Source organism: Periplaneta americana, chromosome 4 (genome assembly GCF_040183065.1).
Source record: "Periplaneta americana isolate PAMFEO1 chromosome 4, P.americana_PAMFEO1_priV1, whole genome shotgun sequence".
Lineage (NCBI taxonomy): Eukaryota > Metazoa > Arthropoda > Insecta > Blattodea > Blattidae > Periplaneta > Periplaneta americana.
The window spans coordinates 94,909,647-94,933,807 of record NC_091120.1 but is presented as its reverse complement, the minus strand read 5'-3'; the positions used below and the strand labels follow the sequence as shown (position 1 = coordinate 94,933,807).

The 24,161-nt window shown below is 33.6% G+C and overlaps 1 protein-coding gene across 1 annotated transcript in view; it reads right to left on the bottom strand.

Annotated features, from left to right (window-relative positions):
* Positions 1-430: 430 nt before the first annotated feature.
* kar (monocarboxylate transporter 10-like protein kar) overlaps positions 431-24,161 on the bottom strand; it is a 262,103-nt gene continuing 238,372 nt past the window's right edge. Inside the window, exon 8 of the mRNA XM_069823752.1 lies at positions 431-2,845. Within this exon, the coding sequence (XP_069679853.1) occupies positions 2,703-2,845 (143 nt within the window). The 3' untranslated portion in view covers positions 431-2,702. The remainder of the gene's footprint in view (positions 2,846-24,161) is intronic.

The following is a 24,161-nucleotide window of genomic DNA, read 5'->3' as shown; positions in this document are numbered from 1 at the left end:
ACTCTCTGTCCTCTCAGAACACTCTCAGTCCACTCTATGCCCTCTCAGTTCTCTTTTTCCTCTCAGTCTACTCTATGTCCTGTCAGTCCACCCTATGTCCTCTCAGTCCACTATCTCAGTCCACTCAATGTACTCCGAATCCACTCTCTGTCCTCTCAGTCCACTCGATGTCCTCTCAGTCCACCCTATGTCTTCTCAGTCCACTCTATGTTCTCTCAGTCCACTCTATTCTATATCCTCTTAGTCCACTCTATGTCCTCTCAGTCCACTCTATGTGTTCTCAGTCCACTCTCTGTCCTCTCAGTTCACTCTATATCCTCTCAGTCCACTAAAATTTATTAACAGATTTAAAAAAAAAAAAAGGTAACATGACTTATTCGAGGGCGAGGGATAGTCGGGAAAATATGGTAAGTAAAATGAAACTCAACCATCATCGTATCAGTACCAGCAATCACCAATATATTTTTATTTCTATTAATTTACATAATATAAAAGAATACAAAACGTTTCACAAATAAAATTAATCTGGGTTCTGATAGTTACATAATTAAATTTTTTATTTTATGAAATTAATTTAAAATAAAATGTCATGCCTATAATCTTTGACAGTTTTAAAATTAACAAAATTATAGGCCTAATTAGTACAGTTCCTATACCCACACTATCATTTAATAGTTTCATTATATAACACATATAAAAATAAAGTTAGGCTCATAAGTGTAAAATCTCCTACAAAAATCTGTAAGGGGATTTATAACGTTGTAAAACATTGCACCTTAAGTAAGAGATTGGGGACAACTGTCACAGGTACAGTTGAAATATTTGAGGGAATGAATAACATAACATCACATTGTAGCATATATAACATTGACATATCCTCAACATGACACATTATTAATCCTCCAGCACTCACATACATTTTCTCCTGTTTTGCCATGTAACACAGTCATGTGCTAGCAAGCTATGTATTAATTCAAGAGATCCAAAATTCTATTTACAAAGTTCGGTCCTACTGACTGAATCTTCAGCGGTTGTCCTTCAGTCTCCTTAGACAAATTTCAGACGACTACTACAATTAGATCATAATCTCTATATTCCAAATAAGTAGTTTTAAATCTGTCATCGCACCACCATCATTCTCATTGTTGTCGCCATTGTTGAAGTTAAGTATAACATTTGAGTTGCATTAAGAATATTCATTAATCAATCTATCTTAAATAAGAAACAAATTAATTACAATAGGCTCAACTATGTATACGTATACTATTTAACTTCATAAATAATTTATCTTACAATCTAATTCCAAAAAATTAAATTAAAAATCCTAGACAGTTTATTGTCGGAGTTGTCATCACCATCAATATTAACATCATAACCATCATCATAATCGTTGTTATCGTCATCATTATCTCTTAACACCTCATAAAAACTGAACAGCTTCGCAGTTGGAAGTTCTATAAAAACTTTTCGATGTATACCTACCCTACAGATCAACCATACATTGGAACATTTATTTAATAATTTTATCTTAATTAAAATATCAAGATGTGTTTAAAAACGTACTGTACGATACTTTTAATAATTATATGACACTGTTTCGATGTGATATTTCACCTCTGTGAGTGGCTGGTGATCTACTAGGCGAAACAATGTGTTGTAAAGCGAACTTCAATAAGAAATGTAATTTTTAGAGCTTAAGTTCTGAAGATGAGTGTATTACCTATGTATTTAAGATTCAATCTAACTGTATATATTCACATGTGTATTCTTATGCGTGACAGTGTTAATATGCCTGATATGTTTAATACTTGAGAAAAATAACGAAGTGAAATTATTCACTCTTCAAATTGACTTTGTTGATAAGGGAACGCGGAGGAGTTGCATGTTTAAAAAAATTCAAAATGTGACTCTTAATTTCATTGTACCTATAATGAAGTTCGACTATTTAGTGTGTAGGATAATTTTGTTAATAAAGTGAATAAAAAGAAAGAACTATCTAAAAATATACAGCAATAATAGTGATTCTTTATATTTCAATAGATAATTCCATGTTTAAATTGTATTATTGCTTTATACAATTTAGATGCTTGCATTTATAAATACGGAGTGAGTGTTGGAGTTTTAATGAGCAAATAGACAATAAGATTACCCAGAGTGAAGAGGGAGTGGGGAAAGGTGTGTTTGTGTTTAAACAAAATAATTATATATTTTAAAAATAATATTCTCTTTCATTATTTTTATATTGGTAGATAAGATATCAATTGTAAATGAAGCTTCGTTAGTGTTACTCACATTAAAATGGCGAGAAACTTTTTTAGGAAAATGTTAATCTGATATGTTAATATTATAAATTCAGACGGAAATGTAGAGTTACATAATGATACACTGTATCACTAAATTATTAATTTTTTCGTGTTCTGAATCATTGTTTCAGTAACCCTGTTTTCAAACAAAGTCTGCTAGTTTTAATGTTCCTTGCCTTGCCCAAATAAACTGGAATCAAGACTTTCAAAAGCTCACTTCACAACTTGAACAACTTGTATCAATACATCCAATTAGGCACATAGTCAGAAGGCCTCACATTCCTCAGCCACAGTTTTATATTTCAATCATAGCTGCCCTCAGCATGAAATTGTGCGACCTCTATATCACAAGTAGTCTAGGTTTATAATGCACTTCACTAATTAAAAAAATAAAAATAACTAACATGATTTTATTAGCGTTATCTTGTTTATTGCATCTAGCAGAGATTCTGATTCCTCTTGTATCTCATCTTCTCCAGATTCATTTTCCTCAGATTTCTGTTGGTTGTCAGAGTTTGATTCGTCACCCACAGTTTCCCCTTCTGTTAAAAAACAAAAGAAATGTATGTTATCCTCATAATAATTTTCTAAGAACACGATAATTTCTGAAATCTTCAAGTGAGTGAATCATGTTATAACAGCAATTAATATTACATTGTACAAACTGAATGAAAAGCAAATTAAATAAGTGAAGTTTTAATTATTTATTTTGAGAGAAAAAAACACATTAGGCCTATATATAACAACTAGAAAGGATTGAAAGCAAAAAATAAATTAATTAACAAACAAATAAATAAATACATGCATACATACTGTACATACATACATACTGTACATACATACATACATACAAAAGTGAAGAGAGTACAGAAGCTAATAAACACAAAAATCACTAAGGCTTTCTGAATAACTTCTTATGAAGCTCTTTATATACTCACAGGAATAACTCCCATTTTAATCGAATTAAATAACTTATACATCTTGATTAACTTAGTAAAATGCTATCACATCACACAAGGAAATGAGCAGCATGGTTTATATGACGCCCCACAACATTATAGAATGTGGCCTCATCCTGCAGAAACAATAATGTTATAGAAAAAGAGTGAAAATAAAGAATACACCATTGAAGTCTATACAGATGGCAGCAAAGACGAAAATGGAGTGAGCTCCGGGATTGCAGTATTTATCAACAAACATTTTACTCATCAACTGCAGCACAAGCTAGCGGAAAGATGTTCCAACAACCAGACTGAGCAGCTTGCAATTGTTAAAGCATTGGAGAAAATTAAGGATCTCAACTACGTGCAGGAAAACGAACGAACAATCCACACAGATAATAGAATAACTTTAGATGCAATAGCAAACTCCACGAATAACCAGTGCCTGATAGAACAAGAATAGAATAAGAATACTGGAAAAAGCCAACTGGACCATCCACTTCACCTGGGTGAAGGCACATGCTGGGAACTTTGGGAACGAGCTTGCTGATCAGCTGGCGAAGGAAGCACGCTGGCACAACGTGGTCGACAACTTCTACTCCAAATTCCCCAAAAGTGCAGTGAAAAGTGAACTAAAAGAGAAGGGTGTACAAGTGTGGCAAAGTGAATAGGATGCCTCAACCAAAGGTGAAATAACAAGATCGTTCATCCCTAGTGTACAGGACAGATTATTTAAAAGCTATGTAGGTGTACAAACTTAGCTACTATCATAACAGGTCATGGGAAACTAAGATAATATTTTCATATACTTAAGATCATGGACAATCCGATATGTTCTTGTAAACTGAGTTCACAAACTGTTGATCACCTGCTCTGGGAATGTGAATTACTAAGTCAACAAAGACTAATTCTCAGAAATAGTGTGATTAAAGCTGGCAGCCACTGGCCGATGAACAATTATGACTTAGTAAGTAAATATACAAAAGTTCACAAAAGCTATTAATTTTGACACTTTGTAAATATTAAATTCAAGGAAAATAGGATAATTTTTAAATACTCAGTGTACCTATAAACATTGTATTTAAAAAGGTTAACAATAGCATCTATTTTACAATTTTTTAAATGGAAAAATAGAATAACTGTCAAATAGTGTTATACATTGTATTCAAAAGCATATATGTTGACATGTTGTAAATAGTAAATTTGAGCAGAGTATAATCGGCTGTGAAATAGTGTGTTTATACATTGTATTCAAAAGAGTTGCGCATGCACGCATGCACACACACACACACACACACACACACACACTCACACTCACACTCACACACACACACACACACACACACACACAGTTTACTTGTATATAAATGCCACTGACTTTAGCATTACATCTTAGTGTAAAAACATGCTGGAGTAGTTCACCTCGCCACATATCTCACCGTGCATCTTGCCCCATGTGGCGATTAGGAAACAAACCAACGATACATAATGGGTAAAAATATGCTGAAGCTGTTCACCTCGCCACTCATCTCGCCGTTCAGCGGGAATCACACTGATTTAATTTTCAGGATACAGCTACCTCAAACTAGCGCTCTGATTGGTTGGTTGTCGCAACACAACGTCATTATTGTATCTATGGCTCTGTAAACACTTTAGCAAGTAGAGAGCGATCTTCACTATGTTGAACGTTATCACGTCGTAGCTTTTATGATAGTCAATCAATTGCGGTGTAATTTTTAGGATTCACAGATAAATGTCTAAGGTGAGCATAGAAAAAATTCGAAATTAATATCTTTTTTGGGAAGTGAAAAAAAAAAAACTAACTTCGAAGTGATCTGTTCAAAATAAGCAAAACTTGATAAGTGACACACATTTTTATTTTTCGCTTTCGATGGGAAGGGTCAAAGCGAGAGAAATGTTTAGAAAGAATGTAAATTACTTTCAAAAGTGGCTGCTACTCAAAATCCTTACTGGTTTTCGATTTTCGGAGAGTTAAAGGAGTGCCTGGCAGACTTCGTATGCAAAGAGACTAAACTTTTGTCTGTTAAAACTGCTGATTCTGATAGAAATAATCGCGCTGACTTCAAATTTGTTCTCAAAATGTTTTCATTGCTTAAGCTTTTCGAGTTAATCGTGAGATTTTAAATTTAAGGATGCACTGGAAGAAATGGTGAACAGGAGAAAAGTTCGAGACAGAAGAAGGTATCAGATGACAGACAACATTAAGATTTTTAAATTGTATGTGGAGACCAAGAGGAAGGCGAAAAATAAGAAATTGGAAAAATGCTGGGTTTGTAGTGAAAGACCTACTTTTGGACAGAAAATTATGAAAATGAAAAGTGGAAATGTTTGCTAATGATAAATAATACAACTTCATTCATTCATTCATTCATTCATTCATTCATTCATTCATTCATTCATTCATTCATTCGGTGTTCTGCCCAAGGGCAGGTCTTTCGCTGCAAACCTAGCTTTCTCCAATCTTTCCTATTTTCTGCCTTCCTCTTTGTCTCCTCATATGATCCACATGTCTTAATGTCATCTATCATCTGATATCTTGTTCTGCCCCAAACTCTTCTCCCATTCACCATTCCTTCCAGTGCATCCTTCAGTAGGCAGTTTCTTCTCAGCCAGTGACCCAACCAATTTCTCTTCCTCTTCCTGATCAGATTCAGCATCATTCTTTCTTCACCCACTCTTTCCAACACAGCTTCATTTCTTATTCTGTATGTCCACTTCACACGTTTCATTCTTTTCCATATTCACATTTCAAATGCTTCTATTTGCTTCTCTTCACTTCGTCGTAATGTTTCTGCCCCATACAATGCCACACACCACACAAAGCACTTCATTAGTCTCTTCCTTAGTTCTTTTTCCAGAGGCCCGCAGAAGATGCTCCTTTTTTCTATTCCTTGGTCATTGCTATCCCCCTTTTGAGTTCCTGACAGCAGCTCATGTTATTGCTTATAGTACACCCCAAATATTTGAAGTTGTGCACTTGCTCTATTGCCTCATTTCGAATTCGCAAGTTGATCTTCTTTATTTTTCTTTCTATGATCATGGTCTTCGTCTTATTTGTATTTATCTTCATCCCATAATGCTACAATTTAATTATAGTACATTATTTCAATTAGATATATTGTTAACTAAGAGATACTACCAACCTCTTTTCAGGTTGCTTATGTATGTGGATTTTAGATTCTGCTAGGGTCGAGATACAGTTGAAAGTTGACTAAGATATCATTAAATATTCGTATGATCTATCTGAAAATGTCTTTAGCTGCTGACACAACTGACACAATTCAGTCTGGTGTGTTTCTTTCAACCCATATATTAATGTTTATTACGTTGTGTTCTCTGAAAGGATCTAAGTGGCTGATTGAATTTTTCCCACCATATTAAACGGCGAGAAGCATGATGAGGTAAACTGCTTCACTGTGTTCTGCTGAGGCGAGATGCGAGATGCATGGCGAGATGAACAATGAGGTGCGCTACTCAGAGAGGTGAGATGAACAACTTCAACATGTTTTTACCTTTATCCTCCTGAGTTCTGAGAGTATAGTATACTATACCATACTTCATACATGATTAATTATAACATGTATGTGCAGAGACTCGCAGTATAGTATAATATACCTGCATTTATTCATTTATTTTGGTAGAGTTAAGGCCATGAGGCCTTCTCTTCCGCGCTACCAGAAGTGAAATACACAATGAAACAATGGCAAACATAGTACCTAATATTAATAGTCACACGTAAATATAAAAATAATTTTCATGCACATTAACAAGCTTACATATAAAGAAATATTGACTAAATATGATATCCTAATTCTACATTTCTGCATTTGTGCCCTAACTGTAACTTGCAAAATTTTTGCAGCATTTTTCCTCATGTTGATTACTTTTTTTTTTAAGTGTAGAATTATATTGAACTTTAAAAATAAAACAACAAATGTCTCAGGACTCAGGAGGTTATAGATATTCAGGCGGGGAAAAGTAAAAAGGAAAGAATATTATGTTCAGTCACCTTCTCGATATTTGTGGTACTCTTTCCATCTCATATTTAGTGATTGCATTATAATTATTAATACAAATTTGTTCTGATGTAATTATCACATCAATTTCAGAGGCAATGTTTGTAATCCGTACATATTACAGTATGTAGTAGTATCAGTGCATTATTCCAATCTAATATTCAGTCACTTTTTCAGTAATTTACATCAATTTCATACATATTTCAATAGCCCTCAGCAATGATTTTTTTCTGCCGGAATGCCATTCCGGTACCTTTTTGAAGTGAATATGTCTATACAAGTTCGGTCCAGTACTAGGGTGCCACCCCATAAAGTCGACCATCACATTTTCAGGCGATGTGTACCTCGTTTTAACTGTGATAATGCTTTTTAGTTCTTTTAAGCATTCTGATTATTGTACTGTGTTTCTATTTTGTGAAGGATTTTAGGTAAGGGCGCAAATAGCCATAGTAGCTGACGCGCCGTTTTTAAACCCCACTAACTAACTAACTAACTAACTAACTAACTAACTAACTAACTAACTAACTAACTAACTAACTAACTAACTTTTTTCAGGCGAGTTTTGTCCCGCCTATAATTTCTAAATACACGACATATTCCAATGAAGCAAACGGCAATCAACAGACGAAGGATAAATGTATCAAACGTGACCTTGAGTTGAGCAGGTGACGTCATCTAGCGATACGGGGGGGGGGGAGAGTTGATGCACAAATTAGTGGATGACAGTCGAGGCAGTGTAATTCAAGAATGTGAAGCGACAAAAAGTTCGTAGTAGTGTAAAATAATTCGTAACGAATCAGGCTACAATCTCAATTGAGCAACAATCAGCAGTCGACGAATTAAATTGGAAAAATTCGCGAGTGAAATTGAAGTGGGAAATTTAACTTCGAGGCATATTCATCCCAAATGGAAGCAGGCGTATAAACCATGGGTAGCAAACGATAGAGCACAATGGTGTTACTGTAGCAACCGACATGCTTACTCTCAATGCATACAAGATGCCTACTCCCAAGAGTCCCAGCACAGTGAAGATATATCGAGTTTTCATTGTATCTGGAAAGAAGAGATGTTGTCACAGCTGACTTTTATTTTAACAGCAATTCTATCAGCGACGTATTCACGCATAAAACTTGCAGCTGTCTCTCCAATGCAGCCTATCCACATTTTATTGCTATACTTTCCATCAGAGAACCGAGAAATGTTCGAATTTCGAGCCGCGAATATATTGTGAGGCTTCTTCCTACTCAACTTCATTGTCTCTCCACTGTGATCATTCCTACTAGTTAACATTATGAGGAACCTGCTTCTTGTTGGGCCTCCTTTGATCAACTACAATCCTGATACATGTTCTAAATCTTGATTGCTAAAAAGTCGTCATGCTGCAATAGACATTACAAGGAAAGAGCGTAATAGGAAAGATAAAATACTGAAGAAATGGTGTGCTTTGGAAAATCTTCTAATAATACTTTGAGTACAAGTATGTAGTTTGGTAAATGCCTTTGTTGCAAATAAATTTATTACTTTGTTAACCGAAACTGAGTCAATTTATACTATCACGGATTTAATTTGTATTCCTTCTGAAAGGTGCATTAAAATATGAAAATAATAAGGGTTAATTATGTTTTTAACATGATTTTTATTTAACACCTTTTAGGCCTTGAATTCCTGGTGCACTGGGCAGTAATTATCTCCCCGTCCACTCCAATAAATTTTAGACGAAGTTTCACCACCTTTTCTTCTAGAAAAAAAGCACTACCATTCAGTATTATATTGTGTAGGTAATGTATTTGAAAATGTGCATTCAAATAGTCTTCATGGAAAGAGAATGTTAATTTTATTATATTAATATTGTTCTCCAACCAGGAGATTAACCGTGAAAGGAATGTGCTTACTATTGCGTCATGTATTGAAGTGAAGTAGATAAATAATATTACCGTTATAATGTCAGTTTAAAAAACATGCACTCTCCTGCATATGTTATTTCCTGTATGGAGGGATTAAAAGACTAGGAAATTAACAGTGATCTAATTTTTTAACTAGGGTAGTATAAATATGTGTGTATCAATGTTATCGTTTGTGCTTTGAGAGATAGCCAAAGGAGATGCATGTACCCACGTGTGTGACCTTATGACATCAACATTCATTCACAGCATTACCCCGCTGCGTCTCATTCCCCTGAGACTTTCTCCTGGTTGGAGTACAGTATTCTCTTGGGAAAGGAACTGGCCACCCTACCCCATTATCTCCTGGCCTAGTTGCCTCATAAGTGGTACCTTGTTGGTATCACTTGTGAGGTTCAGACCTGTCTTTGGACAGTTAACTAAACAACAAACAATATTCACCTTTACAAAACAATACAAGAGTGAAACCTAGTAGAGAAATGATATTATAATAATAAGAATTTAAAGCAATGGCCATGCTATCCATCTAAGTGGTCTGTGGTTCGATTCCCAGCATAAGTAATTGAAGAAATGTATCTTCCGTCTATGAAACTAGGTGATTATCTTTTGTCTTGTATTGTCCTGTGATGTCTATGTAGTGGTCCTGCATCAAGTTAATTCCACATCTAGAGAGCCGGCAGTGTGTATGTATAGTGTCAATTCACAGAAACTAACCTTACATTGCATAGGCTTACAAGTTCGTACAACAGAGGAAATAAAACAAGAAAAGAACAGTAGCGAAGTATTAGCTGGCTTTCAAATACAACCATCAAATAACATGGTACAATATTAAGATATACTAATTGTAATCAATGGAAGATTTTTTATTTTTAGATACTTAAGCACTAGGTTTTTAATAGTTGAAATGCACTTTCCTCGTTCCAAAGTTTAATTAGAACCTTGTACATATAATATTTCAAATAACATAAATTCTTATATGAAGGAAATACAATATATTACTTGTATATGGTTTTGTGAAGATAGAATATATGAAGAGCTGAAAATAAATTCTTGTTACTTGGACTGCAAGAATAATTCAGCATGACAAAGAAGTGCTTTAATTTCCTTTTTTCCTTTCATTCAAGCATAACATTGTTCCTGCAATAACTCCTATGTGACATATTTATCGATTTTCAGATTTTTGCTCTATTAAATAACTTAAATAGTGATACAGCAAATAATAAAAATATCCTATATGTAATTATATTTCTTTCTTTCGAAAATGTGAGCATTCACAATTTCCTATGTACCACTGTTATAGAATGAATAAATGTGTTTTTTCTTCCTACTGAAAAATGTTATATTTTGCACATAGGAGTTATTGCAGGAACGACGACGGTAAGTGCTTCTTCAACCTCGCACACACAAAAGAGACACACGTATACAAAAAAAGTAGACAGACACATCAATATACACACACACACAGACAGATAGACTTACACATCAATAGACAAATTGATAATTGAACAGACACATACAGACATGTGCAGACAAATGGACACACATACACACAGACACAGATGAATACAGATTCAGGCTAACATAAACAGCTACAAATAAAGCAACAGGACAGAAGGAGAGCAAGACAGGTAGGCAGGAAGACAAACAAATAGACAGAGACACATTAAAAATAGAAATAATTTTACTAAATCATTTGTGTATGCTCTCTTTTCCTGTTTCACATGTTCACGTTCGTGTGCACATAAAAGTGCAGACAGACACACATCTTATCATATGTGAAATGCATAACTAAACTTCTGCATTGAACTAATTATGAAGAGTTCATGGAACTAGCTATTAAAATCGTTCCTAAAGCCACTCAATTAGGGCATTAAAATCATGTTTATGCTAATGAATATCTGTACTATAACATAATAAACAATTGATTTCGTGTGTGATATTAATTCTCCTGTGGCATTACTAAATGTGCTTTGTGAAATTTAAAACAATTTAGTACAGTGTAAGTACTCTGAAATGGGACTCCAACATGTAAAATCAGGGTGTATTTAATATTCACTCAATGACGTTATTCTGTGGCCATATTATCTAAGACGATTAGGCCTACGTATTTTTCATGTACAAGGAACATCAATGTGAAATTCATGATAGAATATCATGAAGATAATGATAAAGATGACAGTCATCCTCTTCTGCCTCCTGCTCTCATCTTGTCTTCATGTTCTTTTTTCCGAAGGATGATAACAAAATAATAGGTTCCTCCATGTATTGTAATTCTGTTGTCTCAAAGCTTTTCATTTTAAATATCCCCCTTATTGTATTCCTCGTTCTTGTAAGCTTATTTTAATAATATTGGAAATGAAGGAAGAATGGAAAATGGTGAAATTCTTAGTTACATAACAAGTTGTTTCTAGTCTCTCACTTTAGTGAATTTTCTGTTCGCATGTTTCTGAATAGACATTTATCTAATTTTATTAATTTGTGTACAATAAATTCCTTAGAAATTGTCTCAGACTTCTATCTACACAACCCTCGGTTTCTTCAGTTTTAACGGCACAGTAGAAGAGTTGAAGGAAAGTGAGGGCAAGGAAGTTACTTGTGATTTTCTCACTTTAAAATAGGGATGTAGGTTTCTGACATAGCAAAGAAAACTAAAACAAAAAGAGGCTTTATTCACACCAACAGTCATTCTTAAAACATTGTGTAATCAATAATATCTCATGTCTGCATTCACACAATATAAGGCACTATTGTATCTGTTACATCTTCAGACATTTTTCAATATTAAGGCTTCTATATCACAGTTAGCAGATGATAACATGAAACACAAAATGTACATTTAAATGCAGTGAAATGAAATGGATGTCATTGTTTAATAATTAAGTGAAATAGTTATTCAATGAAATATAAATGTTCTAATAATATTTTTTGGTTATTAACTCCAATACTACTCGTACAAATTCAAGTAAACCAACTTCTTAGAGAGAAGATTATTCCTAAATTTCCAAATTCTGAGTATCAGTACTGATAAAAGTGTTATGTTCTTCTATGTGACAGTGAAGTAATAGCAGGAAATAGTTTTTCTGGAGTCAGGGAATACAGGTGCTAAGAGTATATCATATATTAACATAAGGTAATATTTTGTTACAAAAATAATTTGATTTCTTCCTGTATCTGTTTCATCTTAGCTTCTTTACTTTCCTTTATCCAACTTTTGTCCTTCTTTACCAGGTTCATTTTTAAAAGTTGTTCATCAGAACTAATTTAATTCTCCATCATCCATGAAAAATATCATAAAAATAAATATAATAATTGGAGGACCAATTTAACCTCATAAAAATGTCAAATAGCTCTAAAATACAGGTAACTGTTCCACATCTTCGTTAACAAACTACAGTCATTCAAGGTTTGAATACAGAGTGATAAAAGAATTTTTGTGCTGGCAGCAATTTATGTAAACTTAAACATTCAGAGAGGTATAAGATATGGTAAGTTACAATAAATCACTTTTATGTGCAATAATTAAGTATATGAATCTCATTTATACATTTAATACAATTCAAAGAATTTAAAATTATTTGAAGCTGGTAAATTTCACTTCAGAAATCTAAACTTAGTTATTTTCTTTTAAAAATGCAGTCTGTGTAAAACCTGACGTATCTAATCTTTCAGAGTAAAATATGAACACAGTGAGTTATGAATTATGAAAGTACTTGAAGACAAAATAGGAAGTACACATGTGAAGTAATTTACAATAATTTTATGATTTATCTCACTTCATTATATAACAAGAAAATATAACAACAATTATAAAAAATTGTAGCAAACACATATAGGGGAACATATCGAACCTAAAGACATATTATTGCACTTAAGGATTTAATTGTTTCAGTGTTGGAAAATTCAATTTAGATATTGTCGTTTGTTGTTTGTTTGTTATACGAAAAAAACATTTTTGAATCCTGTTGATAGATTATTAAAAGTTCAGATTATTTTGATCTGTTTTGTTCCAATCGGGTTGTAATCCTGAATTCCTGACTGCTCTGCTTCTTCTCTGAAGTTTGGTAGTGCCTCTAAGTAGACTTATATCTTTAAAAGGACCTGGGTTCTATCCCCGGCGCTGGAGCGAATTTTTCTCCTCTAATAGGCCCTATTAATTTTAATTTTGTTTTATATTTTCAATGTGACTAGAATATTATAAGGTAACCATTTTCGTACAAAATAAAAATTGAAAACCTTTCAGACTTAACTTTGGATTTAGTTATTCTCGAAAACCTTTAATGGTGGGTTAAGTCACTCAAGTTTAATTCAATATGTATAGTTATTAATATAATCATCATTATTTTCATAATAACTTATATCATAATATAAAAATTTACTATAATGAATAAGCTTCATACTGTAACACATCTATTGCTGAATATATTTGAAACTTTTTAGACTTGTGTCAGGGGTCACATACTCCTCTCTAAGCACATTATCTCTTTGTATCTGTGGATGTTTTGCAGACATGTAAAAAAAAGCGCATGAAAGGATAGATCAAGATAAGATAAATGTTAAATAAATACTAGTCAAAAGAAATAAAACAAATAGAAACCATAAAGTTTTGGGGTGTCAGTCAAAAAAAATTGTATGTCACCACAAAAAATATGTCTCTAGATGCAATGTTTTCCCCTATATTGTTCACAGAATGTAATTTACATTTAGTAAAGTAATCTTATTCAAGTTATGATTATGATATACACACAATTTTACATAGAATACATACTTTTGCAGTAGTAAATAACGTATTAGTATTATATAAAATTCTGTCATTCGGTACACATTACAACAATGCAATAGTGTTCACACATACTCAATAAGTTAAGAGTTTTTACTGTTACAGTAGTGATTCCCAAGCTCTGTTAGTTAGGTAATTCGGTCCAGTATGAGTAGATCCTTACAAAGCTTCTGCATTTAAGCAATGCTATCTCCTAATTCACATTATTTAAATGTAGGAACTGTGTATTTTATGCATTTAATATTGCCTTAAAATTCAAACATACAAAAGTATATTTCGGTTTCAAATATTTCTTGATATTTAATAACGTGAATTGAAATTTCTTCCAGGTTAAAGTTGTTAAACAAAGACATTTTAATAAAGTTTTATATAATTCTCATTTACAAAGAGGTCCAAAAAAGTGTATACACACTTCAACGTGCAAAATAACTGCATGAAAACTTTATTACTATATTGATACACACATCAGATGATTGCTGTGAGACATGTTTAACGATTACCTACTATTACAATGAGTACTCGAAGTGCTTCCCATTGGCATCCAGACACTCCTGGGTTCGACAAACTACTCCACAAGTAACGTTGACCATTGTGTCCATTGAGATGATTGCACAAACCATATCAATTTCTGTAACTGGCTTTCTGCAATACATCATATCCTCTAGGATCCCTCACAAGTAAAAGTTCTATCCACTCCTCTGGTAGCCAGGGGTGTAATTGAGTCATTTTTTAAAAGAAAGAGTTACTGGCCTTATGTACTTCGATATGCCTCGTACATTCATTTTACCTGCCATTCGAGCACTCTATGGGAATGAGCGATTTTATTTTCAAGAAGATGGTGCACTACCTCTGAGATTGTGAACCTATCTCGACAGTCCTTGTCAAAGTAATGGATAGAATGAAGAGATGCTGTTGAGTATCCTCTATACTCGCCGTAATTTTACTTATGGTGGACCCTAAAGGATGTGGTGTATCGCAGAGAATCTTGGTAGAGCTACGTGAAGAATTTGAAATAGCATGTGCAACCGTAACAGTGGAGACAATGGTCAAAGTTGCTTATGGAGTTGTTCGAAGAACCAAGAAGTATCTGGGTGCTAATGTGGAACACTTCGATAACTTGTGATAGTAATTGTTAAACATGTCACCTCTTGATGTATGTATCAATTTAGTAATTCGGTTTCATGCAGTTACTTTGCACGCTGAAGTGAGTATACTTTTTTTTAGCTCCTCTGTATTTTCCAAATGCTTTACTGATTACTTATAGCTATATACATTCTGCTAGTGATTCAATTTTTAATTTGAATATCAAGAATTTAATAATGGTCTTCATCCCCCCCCCCCCCCCAGTATTCTGTTGTGTAAGTTTGGAAATCACTTTTAACAATAAATTCATTCCACATGCGTTGTAAGGTTATATTTACCTTCACAAATAAACTCAAAGGAAACATACACTTAATAAAATACATTTAGATTTGTTAGCAGACCTACAGAAAAAGTAACAGAACACATCATTAAAGAATGAGATCAAAATAATTTTCAAATGTTACTGATATCATATTGGAGACAGTCTAACAAGTAGACCTCTCCCGTTCGCCTGTGCGTTTTCAGAATGAAACATATACTGACACATAGTATGCATTAGTAGAGTTTATTGATATACCTTTTACCTGCTAATGGTCATGGGAAACGAAAGTACAAATTCGAAGTGTGAACTTCAAAGGCATCAATAGGCCTATATATATGAACATATTTGCTGATTTATCAATCTTAATGGACAAAAATGCGGCAGTAGGCAAATTACAAGTCACCAGCATTCATAAAGTGATCAAAACAGAACTTTGCAGTACACCATGAGCACCTGATATAGAAAGAACCTGCACAAATGTCGCAAAAGTTAACTCCTGGTAAGTGAAAAGCATACTCCTTGGGTACTTCAAACCATTCAATGGGATCATTAATGTATCCTGATTTATAAAATGCATATCAAATCATGTCTTTGAATTGCGGTGACTGAAATTGATTGTAGAGAAATGAATGCAGAGTGACAATGTATCTCTGTCATGAAGTTTTGAATGAAAATGGTCGTCCTTGATTGCATAATCCGATATAGTCCTCCAATATGTTTTGTATTGTCTGAAAAAGAATACGTTCAAAGGGTGAATCATACCAGTAGTTGCTTTTTGAATATGTCGGACTTCCACTGACTTCCCAGCAGAGCTGTTGTTGTTCGCACTTTTTCATGTACCAATGCATCAACATCTGGTAAAATGGGAATACAACAGCTGCGGGAATGGTATCTTAATTGCTATTGGCCAAATGCAGGTAGCAGGAATTTACTTATGGTGGATGACTGGACACTGTTTAACAATGAACGAGTGCGAACAACAACAGCTCGGCTGGGAAGTCAGTGGAAGTCCAACAAATTCCAAAAAGAACTACCGGTACCGGTATGATTCAACTGTTGGACGTATTCTTTTTCAGACAATACAAAACATATTGGAGGATTATATTGGATTATGTAATCAAGGACGACCATTTTCATTCTAAACCATTGTTACTCTGCATTCATTTCTCCACAATCAATTTCAGTCACTGCGATTCAAAGACATAATTCTATATGCATTTGTAAATCATGATACATTAATGATCCCATTGAATGGTTTGAAGTGCCCAAGCAGTACACTTTTCACGTACCAGAAGTTAACTTTTGCGACATTTGTGCAGGTTCTTTCTACATCAGGTTCATGGTGTACTGCAAAGTTCTGTTTTGATGACTTTATGAAGCCGCATTTTTGTCCATTAAGACTGATAAATCAGCAAATACGTTCATATATATTGATGTCTTTGAAGTTCACACTTCGAATTTGTACCTCCATTTCCCATGACCATTAGGAGCTAAAATGTATATCAATAAACTCTACCAATGCATACTATGTGTCAGTATATGTTTCATTCTGAAAACGCACAGGCGAACTGGAGAGGTCTACTTGTAAGTGATTTGTTTCGGAGTTACGAAAACAGCATAATAAAGGAATACGGATATACTGTATTAAAATAATATTACTTTGTATTAGTACTCTACAAGTAATAAAATTATCGTCGTGCCTGATTAAATTACAGATTAATCACGTAGGTATTATAATCAGAACATTTATGTTACAATTCACTCACAATGTAGTAGACTAATGGAAATAGTTTTCTAGTTCGCATTCTGTAATGAGATAGTTTATATTCTTAATATAGATATCCAACACACCCATGCACTGAAATCAGTTCTAGAAAAAAGGTTACTATAGTGACAGTGGGAAAGAACGCTTACACACGCAAGCACACACACATATCCATTCAGAATGTTGCAAAACATAAAGTGTGATGTTTCGATGAGTTTGGGTAAAGGGAGTTAAGTCATTTTTGTGCAAATGAAGTTTTGTTGCCCAGGTGAATACACAAATTAAATTCTACAAGTGAATGCGTAAAAAACAAAATAATATTAGCATTTGATATGATCTATTTGTTAGAAAATTATTTGCAATAAAGGTCCGAAGTTTAATTTTCATTTACCTCAAAAACTAATTTTTACGACTTATCTCCCTTTACCCAAATACTATCGGTTTAATCTCATAGCTTACTTATTAAGAAATAAAAATATTTAATTGACACAGGCTCGAAATGGACGTTTTCACGAACCAGAATGCTCTTTTTGTCATAGACACGGTACTGTTGACGACGATGGAATTAACAAGCAGTGTGATGACTCCGAGTGTTACAATGAAATATTTATATACAAATCAATATATAAACATCTTAGACACAAGTTTTCGGAAATTTGCATCCCTTTATCATATACTGCTCAAAAAAATTAGTGGAACAGGTTTTATGTCTACTGTAAATTCTTGGTATAAGGCAATAGCTGTGCTGTAATGATATCAACATTTGCATTAACATCTTTTCTATTCAGAAAACACGACATTTGGTTTTCATCTTCATCGCAGTCCAAGGAAACCGGATAGTAATCCATCCATGCTGAAAACCAATATGATTTAGCTTGATCTTCTCAGTTTGACTATGGCCGTTTTAGAACATATTGGAGACTATGGTCATTGTTGGGGTCTAATTCAGATGTTATTGCAAAGGAACTACAAAATGGTTGATATTGGGGAAGCTGAAGTTACACGAGCTATCACCCTCAATTAGCAGGAATGGACTTATTGGATACGCAGTTAGACTCCTTGCATAGTAGTAGCCTATGACATCTGATCATTAACTCTATATGTCGCTCAGTCCCAGTTCTTTTAATTTCATCAACACCACACTATTATTCAGAGTCTCAACGATACTCAATGCAGAATCTAACATATCAAAGGCATGCTGCAAAAGTATTATAAGTTAGCAAGAGCATTTATATGAATGCCATAATGCAATAAAGCAGTTTGACAATACTGACAGCATCCTTATCAGTATTTTTAACAATTTAATTCACACTTAATTAAAAATGTAATGAAATATCATATATATCTTCATTCCATACAAGGTCACTTCGTGTGTAAACAAATGCGGGTCTGGATTTCATCCTATTGGCTGCAGAACAAAGGACCTCTTTATGGTGACTAGAACGCTAGGTTAATTAGTACCCAGTCTGAAAACTGAACTTGTTGTCCACATTTTCGAATACATAATAGGAAACGTAATGTTTTTCTAAACAAGGAAAGGAAATAGGCCTACCACATATGGAACAGTTGGAAAAACTAATTACTAAGTTTTTGATGTAAAAATGTAATTTGTGGGCAGGATGAGGAGGGACTATTGTTGATAATGAGGTACATATGACAAGATGACATGCAGTTGTGTCACCACTCACAACATAACCCAATCACATGATATGAGACCATCAGAAACCAATAAGCGATTGGAGCGTGGAAGAATTTTTCCTTATGTCTGTTGATATGCGATGTCACCTTGTATGGAATTAAGATGATATATTTTACGAGACAGAACAGAAAGGTTCCTGAAATTCACGAGTCTACTCAGGTCCATTTAGAGTCCTGGTTAAATGTATAAGAAGTAGCAATATTACTCTATAGTGCATCAACTTCACAACCCTAAATTACGAATTAAGTTGTTACTGTACAATAATTTAACATTTCATTTATAAATGTGCACATGAACAGGGTGTTTGTATTTCGTCACAGCTTATCATTTTTTAGAGCACACTAAAAGAGTTGAATATATCAAACTAATTTTGTGAAATTATTGAACTGCATACAGGAAAATTTCCCTCATTCGTAGCAACATAGAAATGCACGTCACAGTTTTTAAACTCTATAGGTCTTGCTAACAAACAGGTGTAAAGTTGAAGGGCTGTGCCAAATTCATCATTATAAGAAATTAATCAATAATATTATATCGTTGATTTAACACAGGCTAAATGTATATTTTTTGCAAATGATACAAGACTGTATCTGTATTAATCCAGTAATAATTTGAATGATTTAAGTCACATTATGACTGTGTCCTATGAAGAGGCAAGTGAATCATTTCAGGCAAATTAATTCAAGCTTAATACTAACAAACTCAGAAAATATTATTTACTTTAAGACAGACGATACTTGACGAGGTTCAATGCGATTACTTGGTATAACTCTGGATTCCAAATTAACATGGGAACCACATATAATGGTAGGCTATATGTCAGACTATCAAGGGTGATTTGTTAAGACGATTAAAAAGCTTAGTACCGTATCTAAGGAATTTCTTAAGAACACTTATTATGCATTTCTTTAATAGCATATTGCTACATGGTATTCAAATTTGGGGAAATAGTTGTAATATAAGAGTTCTGAAATTACAAAAGAAGGCTATCCTATAATAGTGGCTTAGATTTTGATGCATATTGTAAGCTTTTGTTTATTAGTGAAGGTATAGGTACGAGAGTCATACTGAAAGTCATGAGCAACTCACTGTTATAAATCTTAATTTTTATTGTTTAGACAAACCAGGTACATCATTTTAACCTACAGACTTTTCTGTCACTTTTAAACATAGTCTCCATTTCTTTGCACACATTTTTCCCGCCATTCTGTAAGTTTGAAAATTCCCTTGCTGTAGAAGTCCATTTCATCTTTCCGAAGACACTGACGCACTGCTTTCCGGATGTCCTCCAGCATCTTGTAGCATTGGCCTCACAGCTCCTTCTTTACAGAACCGAAAATATGGTAGTCGGAGGGTGCCAAGTAGGGACTGTAGGGAAATTGTGGAAGAGTTTCCCAACAAATGTTCTGATTTTTTCCACGGTGACACGATCAGTGTAAGGCTATGTGTTATCGTGATGCAGGATGATCTTTTTTCCAGCGCATTTCTCCCGTAATGCATGACAGAGCTTCAGAATTATCTGAATATAGTGGGCAGCATTTATGGTCTGTCCGGGTTCAAGAAATTCAACCAAAATGCATCCCAGAACTCATCAACACTTTCCTTGTTGCGTTCCATGGAGGCAATTCGAGAGCAACAGCTACGAGGCTCATCTTGGATGCTCGTGTTCCCATCTTCGAAATGTTTCACCCATCTCCTAACACTGCTGGCACCCATGTACACATGTATGCATGCTGAAGTCTGAGGTGAATTTCAACAGCAGACTTTTCTTCTTTAAAAAGGAATTTAATGACAGCAAGCTGTCAAAATGAACCATCGTTGTCGACCATTTTGCAAACATTGCCTATGGTTACATGATAGAAGTTAATGACGTCACAGTATGTCAATACATAGTGTAAAGTTTGTAGATTATGATCATAATTATAATCGTTTTTGTTACATTGTTGAAATTGAAATTATAGCAATGTCTTGCTCATCACTTTCAGTACGACCCTCTGTACTTACTGTAATAAATCTATACATATTTCATTGCCTAATTCAGATCAAAAAATAATTTATCCAAATAGGCTAAGTAAATCCGAACTTCATGGTTATTCCACAAGATATAACTATTCTCTATTAATATCAAATGGTATTGACTAAATCCAAAAAATGATTAAAAACGATTTCTATTGACTAGTTCAATAAACTACTTCTATTTGTTTCAGTAGATTTAAATCATCTGTCCACAACTGGCTGCTAAACAATCCATTCTAAAATATTCAAGAATATTTTAATGTTTTATTGATATTATCTTTCAACCGCTCATTTCACTCATTTCAAGTATTTATTGTATACCTGTTTTGACTCGCCACATACTCTTTGGGTTTCTGGCTAAATAAAAATTGGTTGATCGATTGCTCTTGCTATACTGTTTTAAAGTAGCATAAGTAAATAAATGGAGCTATTAAACTGTATACCTTTTCATTATATTATCTGTCATTAAAATAATCATTATTGTGATTAAAGATCTATAAAATTATTCATAATCACATTATTCCTGATTTCTTCATTAGCAAAATCACAAAATTTCCATTAGGCTTATACCTACTATAATCCTTCTGTAGGACTTTACAATACACAGCAACAAAGAATGTCATCCTTAATTACGTTATTCTTTTATTCCCGCGTCATAACAATCTTCCAACAAAACATATTGAAGGTGAATAATCATGTCTACAGTTAGAATGTTTTGGGTTGGTGCACAAATTTGTAGTGTTTCTGTTTCGCGTGTTGGTACTCTGGTTGCTATGGGTTTATTTATCGATTGTCATTTTTTATTTGAAATTCAATTATTGTGCTTGAGTTTACATATTGAAGTTTTCATTTTTGCAGATAGTGAGTGGAGCCATGAACGCTAGAAAATGGAGTGTCAAGTGGAGAAAGTGGAACATTTCCGACATATTCTTCTTTTTGAGTTCAATAGAGCGGCGAAAGCAGCCAGAAACATTTGCGCTGTGTATGGGAACAATACTATCGGAGAGAGCACTGCAAGAAAATGGTTTTCTAGTTTTAAGGAGGGTCGTTTTGACATTAGTGACATTCCACATTCAGGAAGATCTTTGGGGTTTGATGAGGATCGTTTAAACACATTAATCCACGGTGATCCATGTCAGTGTACCCGAGAACTGGCAAATGTGATGAAATGTGACCATTCCATTATTGTGCGACATTTATTGCCACCAACTGAGACGTCTTGCACACAATCCAAGAAAAACTACCAACAAGACCACGTGATGCCCGCTCCCACTCTGCTAATCTGACACAAAACACTATCCAGGAGTTGAGTTTGGAAGTCATTCTGCATCCACCTTATTCACTTGATCTTGCGCCCTCAGATTTTCACCTTTTCCACTCTTTATCAAACAACCTTCAAGGAACTTTCTTTCTCGATGAAAATGCGCTCCAAACATGGTTTGACGACTTCTTTAACTCAAAACCACGCGATTTCTAGAGGCATTGGCAGACTGTTGTAAATAGTGGAGAAGAATATACTGTTGATGATTAATTTCTCTCTTATGTGTATCTGATGTGTTTAATAAACTTATGAAAAATCGCTATGGAATTATGCACCAACCTAATAGCTGCTGCTTAATAACGATTATTGTTCTGTACCAATTTTTGGAAATAAACAATCTATATTGTTACATTTGACACTATTTAATATACATGAAGGCCTATATGTGTAATAAAAGATTGTACAAGAAAATTACTGCAGTTTGTTTTGAGCAATTCACCAATTTTGTATAATTTTGGCATACGGGCTTCTTGAAGCTCATGTTGTTTTTCAAGTAAACAAGAATATTTTCTGGGCAAATTTACTCTTAGATCATGAATATGAACAAAATCCGTCCAGTAGAGATAAGATGAAGCTGTATAGTTACAGATATGGGCAGATGGACTGTCATGGTATACAAATAAGGGTTAATGAAAACATTTTCGTAAAACTTTCGAAATTAATTTGTATAATAACACAATATTTCTTGTATGCCACATATAATAAGAATCCACATCAATATGACTTTTTTTTTCAAAGTTGACGCCAAATTTATTATTATTATTATTATTATTATTATTATTATTATTATTATTATCATCATTATCATTGTCATTATTATTATTATTATTATTATCATCATTATCATTATTATTATTATTCTTATTACTACTACTACTACTACTACTACTACTACTACTACTACTACTACTACTACTACTACTAATGTTATTAAATAATCTGTCTTTAAAATATTTAAAAGTAATTTCGATTTCTTTCAGTCACAAATATTTACATTGTCTCTAATTTATATTGAAAATATATTTATGAAAACAATATATATACCAGTACTGGTACTAAAATATGTCAATTTTTAATTAATTTGCCTTGAGCTAAGCATTATAAACACTATCGACCAATGTAAATCATGCAACATACCTGCATTCAAAAAGTAGGAACATCAGATTTTAGTATGACACAGTTTAAGTTTATGCCTCCTTCATCCACTTTCCTGTATAAATTTTTTGAAATTCGATTTGGAATTATATTCGTATTATATTATAGAAACTGATGTCATATTTACAACGCAAATTAGAGAGCTTATTGTTCAGTCAATTAAGAAGCACATAACAAATATTAATACAGTTGTAAAGTTTTGAAGAATATAATTCAGTTCGTTCTAATTTACAAGCAGGTTTTAAATTAATGCAGTAGACTTATGATTATCATATGTACATATATTTTTAAATATTAAAACCTTTAAACTCGTGGAATAATAACAAACTCTCTCTTACGAAAAATTATATCTGAAAGAATAATAAGCCAAAATATCTATCTCTTCATTAAAACAATCTGTAGGCCTACTCTCTCATTTATGACCACCTTGATAAATAAATTATTTAAATTGGAGTTTCAAATCTAGTTCAGCTAACAAGGGAAGTTGCTTAAGATGAGTTGCTTAACGAGACTTGGGTCACAGAAAGCAGGCAGATAGTAGACTAACAAAACCGTTTCGGCTGATGCTCATGCATTTAAGGGTTATGAGGCCTCAAAAGGCATGTAGAAATACACTGTCATATCTAAATACGAGCTATTGAAGACATTTGCATGCCTGTAGTTTACGGTTTGCAATAATGTAACTTAAATCAAAATTACAGCATGATGGTAACAATAAGAATTTTCACAATCAGCACATAACATAAAAACAAATGTTTCACAAGTGTCACAGTTATCACCAGCACTTACAAATAGTACTGCATAGGAGTCATGAATGGAGTAGGCCCTTCCTCTATATTTC